This window comes from Electrona antarctica, assembly GCF_951216825.1.
Source record: "Electrona antarctica genome assembly, chromosome: 21".
NCBI lineage: Eukaryota > Metazoa > Chordata > Actinopteri > Myctophiformes > Myctophidae > Electrona > Electrona antarctica.
Genome location: NC_136802.1, coordinates 28,737,146 through 28,746,702, shown reverse-complemented (window position 1 = coordinate 28,746,702; position 9,557 = coordinate 28,737,146). Strand labels below are relative to the sequence as shown.

At 44.9% G+C, this 9,557-nt stretch overlaps 1 protein-coding gene across 1 annotated transcript; it reads right to left on the bottom strand.

The window, feature by feature from the left end:
* Positions 1 to 345: 345 nt before the first annotated feature.
* snapc2 (small nuclear RNA activating complex, polypeptide 2) lies at positions 346 to 9,232 on the bottom strand. The gene is made up of 9 exons (XM_079491076.1): positions 9,143 to 9,232; positions 7,529 to 7,795; positions 6,836 to 7,009; positions 6,210 to 6,585; positions 5,440 to 5,643; positions 3,830 to 3,925; positions 3,301 to 3,389; positions 2,014 to 2,128; positions 346 to 1,448 (listed from the first exon to the last, which is right to left on the bottom strand). Exons 2-9 carry the CDS (start codon positions 7,763 to 7,765, stop codon positions 1,165 to 1,167), a joined length of 1,575 nt encoding a protein of 524 aa, XP_079347202.1. The 5' UTR covers positions 7,766 to 7,795; positions 9,143 to 9,232; the 3' UTR covers positions 346 to 1,164.
* Positions 9,233 to 9,557: the final 325 nt, after the last annotated feature.

Sequence of the window (9,557 nt, the reverse complement as noted above, 5' to 3'; positions counted from 1 at the left end):
ATAAACTAAAACATAATTGCTCAGACTCAACAAAGATGCCAAAAACAAACATTCTTTGTTCTGTACTTATACATACAATTGTATAGTACAAAACACTGAAGTCCTTAAACCAGAAACCTATAACGCTAACCCTAAACCCTAAGGTAAGTGGGGGACATAGAACCTGGGGAACATAGAATTGACCCCACCAGGGGACCACAACCTGACCTGCCCTTGTGAAGACCTGTGCCCCGAGGGGCACTCTATCTAGTTTGAATATGTTTGTTATGCTGAAGGTGAAGCTAATTAACTTCCAGTTATCCATGTGCCATGCTAACTAATATGACAATTATGTAAATACATTGCTAGAATACAACATATTTATTTGATTTTGGTACAAAAACATCTGGTTCTCATTAAATGCATACCTTGTCACAGAAAATGTACAATTTGACACCAGGATTGACCTAAGTGGCTTCGAAGGCAAGCTATTGGCACTTATACATAAGATATTACATGGTAGCCATATTTGAAATTCAAGACGGCCATCTTGATGACTTGGCCCCCGGGGACCCCCACACGGTAACTGTCATTTCTCCACTGTTTTGGACACGGGCGGCTCGCCGGAACCGGGCCGGCACCCTTACTTACGTTTTTTTACTCAAGCACTCAAAACTAGTCATAGCTGGTGTTTGTGTTTAAACAAACCGTCAAAGCTGGACATAGGAGCCCCTCAAAGATTGAGGACAGAAAAGTGACGATGGCAATTTTGATTGGCCGGAATGTGATGATGTATGTATGACAAGAGCACCCCTCACTTCACACGGGTGTCATTTTTGAGGGGCGCTAGCTCCTCCTATATACAGCTTTTGTCCCCACACGTCTCAATATTTGCCATCGACAATGAAACAAGGAATTAGGTCAAATGTCCGGCAAATATGACCAATCACATGAATTCAGTTGTTCATGAAATGATGTATAATGATAAGAGCGGCACTCATTTCACACGGGTGTGATTTTTTTACATGACAAGTGGTTTAGTGTCACTGACAAGAGGCTAAGCAGCGGGGTGGTGAAGGGGTTAAAGCAGTGGTCCTTGAGGGGGTTCCAGGTGGTACAACGAGAGGAGTAGGACTATAAAAACAATAGATCACGTAGTGCAGCTTTAAAAGCACTCAGTTGTGTCTAGGTGTGTCGCGCCAGTAGCTTCAACGGAACGCGGAAAGGGTTGAGGGGACATAGCCCCGCCCTTTCCCAGTTAGACGGCCCACGATTGGTGCTCTCCGTCTGCGTGGAGGATGATTGACAGGTCGGGGTGGTGGTGTTGGTGGTGGAGGACGACATCATGTCCTGGTCCCGCCCCTTGCTGTTGGTAGCTCCGCCCCTCCCGACTTGGTTGCTAGGGGACTCCGCCGGCGTTGCAGTGTCAGCGTTCTTCTCCGGATGGGTGGTGGAAGCTGATTGGCCGTCTGGATGGTGTGCGGTGGAATCCGATTGGTTCAGATAGACGGAGACAGAAAAAAAGGGGTTTTGTCCATGAGTACATTTACTCAAATACTGTAGATTTTTTAACTTTTTGACACTAAGGGTGCGTTCAGAAATGCACACCGGGAATGTGCTCAGTTTTTTGTGCTGGGCGGTCACGTCACAGAGCGAACCGAGTGTGGTATATTTAAGAACGACCAGATGAAACATGGGCCACGGTAAATGTCAAATGATGAACAATTGAATGGTGATGAACTAAATGCTTGCCATAGCTAGCTTAGCTTTTCACACTGAGTGAGTCTGAATTCAATAAACAATAAATCCACACATTAAATCATGCAGTGAACGATAATAATGTTTCTCAAATAAGCTGGGCATAGGAGGGGCTAGCGCCCCTCAAAGAATAAGGTTTCTTTCATTTTCTGAAAAATGTACAGTATACCGGTAGTTTTAATTTCCTGAAAAATAAACATTTTGGAGTTAAACATTTTGGCATTTTGCCATTCCGGCAGCAGAGATATGCCATTTTAAAAAGACTTGAGTATATACTTGAGTGTGTTGTTTGTCCACCGGAGGGTGCTGCTGGCCTCCTGGAACGTTCAGTTTTCACAGAGAACATCTGAGACTCGACTCTGGAGGCAGGAGATGACAGGACTTCATACACCTGGACGGAAAGGAACGCCGAGCGGACACATTAACCCATTTAGACCCAAGTTTGATTCTACAAATGTCGTCTAAATCCAGTTTTCTGAAAAACCTCTGTTTTTATGTCAGTGGTTCTCAAACATTTTCATGTCAAGGACCCCCAAGATTATTATGTAATTGGCCGCCGACCCCCATCTGAAAACCTTACTGTTCCAGGGACCCCAGAGAAGCAACGATTTGAGTTAAAAACGTTGGCTCTGAAAGAATATATATTCAAAGATTTGCACTACATTTTCATGATTTTTCTGAAATAGCAGACCTACAAGCTCGTAGTGCGGCACTCGGTGCTGCGCTATGAGCTTGTAGATCTGCTATTTTTCAACAGCTAAAGTATGACACCAAAACACCAAAAGAGGTTCCCGCCCAGAATGGATTAAGACCGGAGACCAGATTCTACAGTTTTCTGATGTTTCTACATCAGTGGTGCTCAAACTATTTCATGTCAAGGACACATTTCAACACATCGCCTGCCAACCACCGTATAGTCCGGTGTTTTCGCTCTTCGCCAACCGATGAATGGTGCCGAGACTTGCAGAGAAGAATACACCCAGAAATCACATGATCCTAAAAGCCTATTCATACTCCAGTTTTAGGCAGTGTTCTTTTTGGCAGCACATTTTGATTTTTGTTTTTTAGTCATAGTATCTTGAATAGTTTTCATTTAGTTTTAGTCACATTTTAGTCACCTGGAATGTTTTAGTCTAGTTTTAGTCGACTAAATGTCATAAGATTTTAGTCGACTAAATCTACAGTTGATTTAGTCGACTAAAATGTATTTTGGCGGGCCTTGATGCCATTGTAATAACTGATTTTACACCTGCTTGTAGATCAGCTATTTTCAGCATGCAACCAAGTGTAAAATTACTGAATCTCTTGTCCACTACATTTTAGTCTAGTTTTTATTGGTTGACGAAATTGTCAATATAGTTAGTCTTAGTTTTAGTCATCATAGTTTAGATTTCATTTACCGGTAGTTTCCATTTAGTTTTCGTCAGTGAAAAAAGGTAGTCGACGCGCATTTTTCGTCTTCGTTTTAGTCGACGAAAACAACACTGTAACTCTGTGTTGGTTATATTTCTGACTAATAAAATATTAAATCAATCAATCAATCAATCAATCAATCGACACTACCTCCATGAAGTGGCGGTGCAGTTCACTGCCATCCAGTAGGTGGAGCTCTTCAGGCAGACACATCAGTAGTTCCAACACCACAGCACTTTCTGAGGCAGAGAAGAAGACATTTATGACAATTCTGGAAGATTAACCAATAAGACAGATCTACAAGCTCATTGTAGAACCACTCCACAGATCTACAAGCTCATTGTAGTAGAACCACTCCACAGATCTACAAGCTCATTGTAGTAGAACCACTCCACAGATCTACAATCTCATCGTAGAGCCACTGCACAGCAGTAGCTATTCAGAAATTGCAGATCTACAAGCTCACAATGGCCACTTTTCCACTGGGGTCTATATCTGTGTGTCCACTTAATCTTAAAGAACTCACCCGTGAGCAGTGAATAGTTCTGTGTGTCCACTTAGATCTTAAAGAACTCACCTATGGCAGTGAATAGGTTCTGTGTGTCCACTTAGATCTTAGAGAACTCACCCATGGCAGTGAATAGGTTCTGTGTGTCCACTTAGATCTTAAAGAACTCACCCATGGCAGTGAGGACACAACGGTCTTGGTTCTCCGAGTCCACTTCACCCAGGTAGCTGTAGATCTTAGAGAAATCCACATTGTGGCACCGCCGGGCTGAATGGATGGAATCAATGAATTACAATTAAGGCATTTAGCAGGCGCTTTTAATCCAGAGCAATTTACAGTAAGCAGGAACACCACATGGTACAAATACATAGAAATAGTCATAAAGGCTCATAAGTAAGCTAAGAACCTAACATCCGTCTAACAGTAGAATAGCTGTACAATGAAACTAAGAGTACACACTATAGAATGCTATGTCTACATAATATGTCTATCTAAATTACATAATTTTAGCCTTCACATACGAGGCTAGGGCAAGTGCTACGGGCTAAGATGGATTCTGAAGACGTGAGTTGTCAGACTGCGACAGAAGATTGGGAGTGAGTCTGCAGTTCTGATTGCAATGGGGAGTTCATTCCATAGTTTTGGAGCCAGAAGGGAGAAGAAGAGTCTGGGACGTGTGGAGTAGAGCCCTGCGCGGGAGTGATTTATTGATCCCGCTCCCGCCCGCTCCCGCCCGCTCCCGTGGAATTTCAGTCCATTCCTGCCCGCGCCCGCAATGATTTTATTTTTGACCGCCCCCGGTGACGGCCTGTCCGCCGCTCCCGCCCGCAACAAAAAAATAAGTCAGATTTAGTCCCGTACCATCCCGCAATTGTATCGTTTCGTCCCGCTAAACCAGCAATATTTCCATTGGGATCGAAAAAAAAGACATTTACCCAAACAGTTGCTGAGATTGAGCAGGCGTGCAGCTGTGCATGCACGAGAGAGGAGTTATTTGTGTGAGGAGCTGATCACAGATATAGAGAAAGTGTTATATTAGGCCTATTATTTATGCTATAGCCTATATATTATTATTGTGTCACAGACTCAGTCACAGACATTGCACAGCAGCGCGCACATGGGAGAGAGAGAGAGAGAGAGAGAGAGAGAGAGAGAGAGAGAGACTGCGTGTTAAAAACCAAATATACTCATCGGTGTGTTCTGTTTTACGTTATTGCTGAGTGAGTGACGCTGACCCACACAGGGAAACGCAACAAGGGGATTAGAAGCGAAAATGTCCGTTGTGGGGGAAAGGAACTCGATCCACGCATGCACTTCTCGAGTGATTAGCCTACTAATGATTGACAGGTGCGGCCGCTTTGGGAGCGTGCCTGATGATGTCTGTTGGAGAGAGAGTGAGACTGACTCCACGGTGCTTGTCCAGCGCATGGAATTTATACGTTCTCATCAGACATTTATATTTAGCTAAATTGTAGGCTATATAAGCTTTGTATCTGGTTAATTGCGGGAGGATGCGTTATTTGCGGGGGCCCGCTGTTTTTTTCTTGACCGCCCGTGCCCGCCCGCAGGCATTTTAATACCGCCCGTGCCGCCAACATTTACGTTGGGTCCCGTGGGCGCCGCGGGCTCCCGTTCCCGTTGCAGCCCTCTAGTGTGGAGCGTTGAATGAATGGATGAATGAATGAATTATTGTATTTTTTCTAAATAAAATCTTTTGAAATATATATTGGCCTTAATTATTTTAAAAGCGAAACTTTTTTGTGTGTGTGCGTGTGTGTAACCTTGATGGGAGCGCAGACGAGACGAGCCGGTGGTCTGGTTCAGAGGACCACCCATAGGGGTCTGTGACTGTAGGGTTTGGGGTGAACCGGGGGTCCTCAGTGTGGTGCTGTGGGGTGGATCAGGGGTCCCGGTGGTTTGGGGTGGACCGGGGGTCCTCCGTGTGGGGACCAGGGCAGGGGACGCAGGGCAGCTCGACTGCTGACCTGAGGAAAGTTTCTCAAGTTGAGATTGAAAAATCTATTCTTGATATGACCTTTAAAAGGGTGTGTGTGTGTGTGTGTGTGTGTGTGTGTGTGTGTGTGTGCGTGCGTGTACTGACTGTTCACATTGCTGATGACAAATAAAAACAAGGAAATGTGTCGCACATTTGGATCACGGGAAAAAAACAACTCTCCCCGTGGCTATAGTTTTTTTCTGAATGACAAAGGTGTCAAATTGATTTTAAAATAATACTGTGCTATTGGTTTGGTTTTCGTTAACGATTTCCCCTCGCACCCGTAGATCGAGATCAATTCTCTCGCTCTCTCTCTGACATCAGTGGCACTCGGGTCGCGGTGAACGTCACGTTTTGGACGTTGTCATGTTTTGGACAGTTTGAGATGAGACGTGGGTGTTTGGAGAAGGTTAGAAAGGCATCTTCAGGAATCACATCTGAAACTCTGAATGAATGAATGAATGAGGCTTAAGTCGGATTTGTAAAAACCAGATTCCATGTGAGAGAGAGAGAGAGAGAGAGAGAGAGAGAGAGAGAGAGAGAGCACATTCATACCTGGAGAATCAGAAGCACGTGGAGTGGGTGTGAGGTTGACGGTTCGACCGCCGGCCAGGCTTCTCGACGGTGAGGAGGTGCTGGTCAGAGGGTGGGGGGCCGGGCTGCGTGGCGGTGGCACAGTGCTGGTCAGAGGGTGGGGGGCCGGGCTGCATGGCGGTGGTACAGTGCTGGTCAGAGGGTGGGGGGCCGGGCTGCGTGGCGGTGGCACAGTGCTGGTCAGAGGGTGGGGGGCCAGGCTGCATGACGGTGGCACAGTGCTGGTCAGGGGGTGGGGGGCCGGGCTGCGTGGCGGTGGCACAGTGCTGGTCAGGGGGACATGGGTAGGGTGGGTGGACCTCTGAGAGCCTGGCTCCATGGAGGAGATGGTGAACATCTAAAATGGAGGGAGGGAAGGAGGGGATGAAACTTACAGTCTTAAATATGTATTATTTATTAGTTGTATAGCTATACATTTTTGGAGTGAATAGCCTACATAATGTTTAGATGCCTCTCAGCTGGTCAGACAATGCTGCTCCACAGAAAAACGGGTGCAGACAAACAAAAGTCTACGACCAGACGTGTTGTTTTGGCGTGAGCTACGTCAAAGTTCTTCTTCCACACAGTGAGGTGTTTATTATACCTACCTGGGAGAACGCTGTGAGGATGGGTTCCTCCAGGGCTCCGGTCACGCGACAGGCCTGCTCCACCCACAGCTCTATGGGTGTGTCGAGTCTCCGCTCCTCCTGGTTCTCCTTCCGTAGACCGTAGCTCACGTGGCTCAGAACTTTGTTCTGGAGAGCCTCCACCATACACTGGATCTATGATAAAACATTAGGGGTCGTCAGAACTTTGTTCTGGAGAGCCTCCACCATGCACTGGATCCAGTGCACTGGCTCCAGAGTGCCACACTACGAGCTTGTAGATCTGCTATTTTTCAATAGCTAAAGTAGAACATAATCCTTAAAACACCAAAAGGGGTTCCCGCCCAGAATGGGTTAACAGTTTTTGAGGCAGATACTTCTCATTAAGCGATTACATGCCACCACCATTGACGGCACTCTGGAGCCAGTGCCAACAGAATGCATGAAAAAGGCCACAAAGAAGACCCCTCAATTCAGAGAAAACCGATCGCGTGTGATTGTTTTGATAAGATAAGAGCTCCCCTCACTTCACACAGGTGATTTTTTTTACCTCATCGACTGGCGTTTTTGGCAGGTGTGTTTTACCTCATCGACAGGCGTTTTGGGGCAGGTGTGTTTTTACCTCATCGACAGGCGTTTTGGGGCAGGTGTGTTTTTACCTCATCGACAGGCGTTTTGGGGCAGGTGTGTTTTTACCTCATCGACAGGTGTTTTGGGCATGCGTGTCTGCAGGGCGGTGTAGTCCAGAGGGACGGAGCCGGCGTCGCTGGTCCTCCCCAGCGCTTTGAGTGCGTTCAGCAGCCTCTGCCGCTGGGCGTGTGTCCAGCGGAGCACCCTGCGGTGCCTGCGCTCCGGCGTGGTCGGCTCCGTGCCGGCGGCGGCATCGGCATCGAAGCGGGGCGGTTTCGATCGCGAACGAGTGGGCGGCTTCATGGCGGATCCGATGGTTTTGTAGAAGTATCTCTGTCAATGGTGAAAACAAGTAGTTTTAGTAATCATGATCAAATTGATTAGTTGCCAACTAATTTAGTAATCGTAATCGAATCGGCAACTAATTGCTGGAGTTTCTTGCAATTATTGTCATACTGTTGATTGATTATGTGAAATATAAGTAAACATTAACAATATGCATTATTATTGTCAGACCTACATATTATTACCACAAACCACGTTCAACCCGGATTCGGCTCAAACAAGAGGTTAAATTAATTTCGCTCTAATGTCACAAAAATGTGGAACGCCCTTCCGACGGCCATTAAGAAATGTGAATCCCTAGACTCCTTCAAATCCGCTCTCAAAGAGCACCTACCACCTACTAAACTGGCCCCATGTCATGGTGATCCGTGGTCCAATAAATAATGGACGCATGGAAAGGGTTGAAAACCACTCAAACAAACCCTTGTTTGAAAACCACTGATATAGGATCAGTAGTACACCAAGAACCTATATGTGTTGGGCCTGAGGACCCCATGAAAATGAGATGAATGATGCACCTTAAGGGGCTTATCCTCTAAATAAATGTCAAAATAAAACAGTCTAACAGTAGAATATCCAAAGAAATAATAACATTGAAACTATAAACACTATTGATACAGTAATGGTCTTATTATCATTACCTTCATTTTAGAGGTATTGAAAAGGTCTTATTGTTAAATGTGCAGATTCCCTGCATATACTTATACTGTCTGTTTGATTACTGTTGAGTTGTTAAATGTTTCACCCCCCAAAACATGTACACATTTGCATGTATGCTACATAACAGACATAGTTCAGATGTGGAAGAAATGCCAGTTTTGAGATTAAATAAAGAATAAAATGTAATGGTGTGAAGTATAAGTAAACATGCATAGTACATAATAATTATCAGACCTACAAACAGCACCTTGTTTTTATTTCCATAATTCCATTCTAAAGGTTTAACTTTCATAGATTATAGATTCAGTTCGCACACAACGTAAATTATTTCAAGTATATGTTTATCTTTACACAATGTTGGCTTCCTTCAAAAAATGTGAATACTGTGAAGAAATCACCACACACAATTTCTCCTCAGTTTTTGCAGAGCATGAATGTTTTAATCTGAATGTCACATTAAGAAATTAGGATCACATCAAATCAATCAAAATATGGTACTTTCAAAACAGAAATGTCAATCTTCAATACTTGGTTGGGAATCCCTTTGCCTTCATCACTGCGGCTGCCTCGATACGATTGAGGCAATCAGCCTATGCCATTGCCCGGAGTTATGGTAGAGATAGTATTAGAGATAGTATTCATTAAATGGATTAAATATGATATGTAAATACTTACATAAAACTGCCGATCATCCACGCCGCTCGAGCGTTCTGCTGCTTGTTGCCGGAAATTCCGGAAGTAGCTCCTGCTACTGCGCGTGCGTGGTGGTCCAAACAGAACGTCGTAAAACCGTAAAACACCTACAATAGCAATCAACGTAAAACTGACTGCGCTCCAAAACCATTGTTTGGATTGTTGCTGCGCGTCTGTGCGTGCAGTTACGGTACGGAGCGGACTAAACGAGATGCAAAAATCGCCGATCAGCTATTTTCCAAGCGATTAATGCACGTTTTTGTAATAATAATTGTGAGGTTAAACATGGATGTATTACTCTGTCTGTTTATTCTGCAATGTCTAATTGTCATATAGGTATGTGTCATTTTATTTCTGCCTCTTGGCCAGTTCCCTGCACTCGAAAAAGAGATTCTCA

Coding starts and splice junctions, on each gene's coding strand:
- snapc2 (XM_079491076.1), bottom strand. CDS start 7,765: ATGAAGCCGCCCACTCGTTCGCGATCGAAACCGCCCCGCTTCGATGCC. Junction 7,010..7,528: donor CCAAAACACCTGTCGATGAG/GTAAAAACACAC, acceptor GTTTTATCATAG/ATCCAGTGTATGGTGGAGGC. Junction 3,926..5,439: donor TCGTCTGCGCTCCCATCAAG/GTTACACACACG, acceptor CCATCCATTCAG/CCCGGCGGTGCCACAATGTG.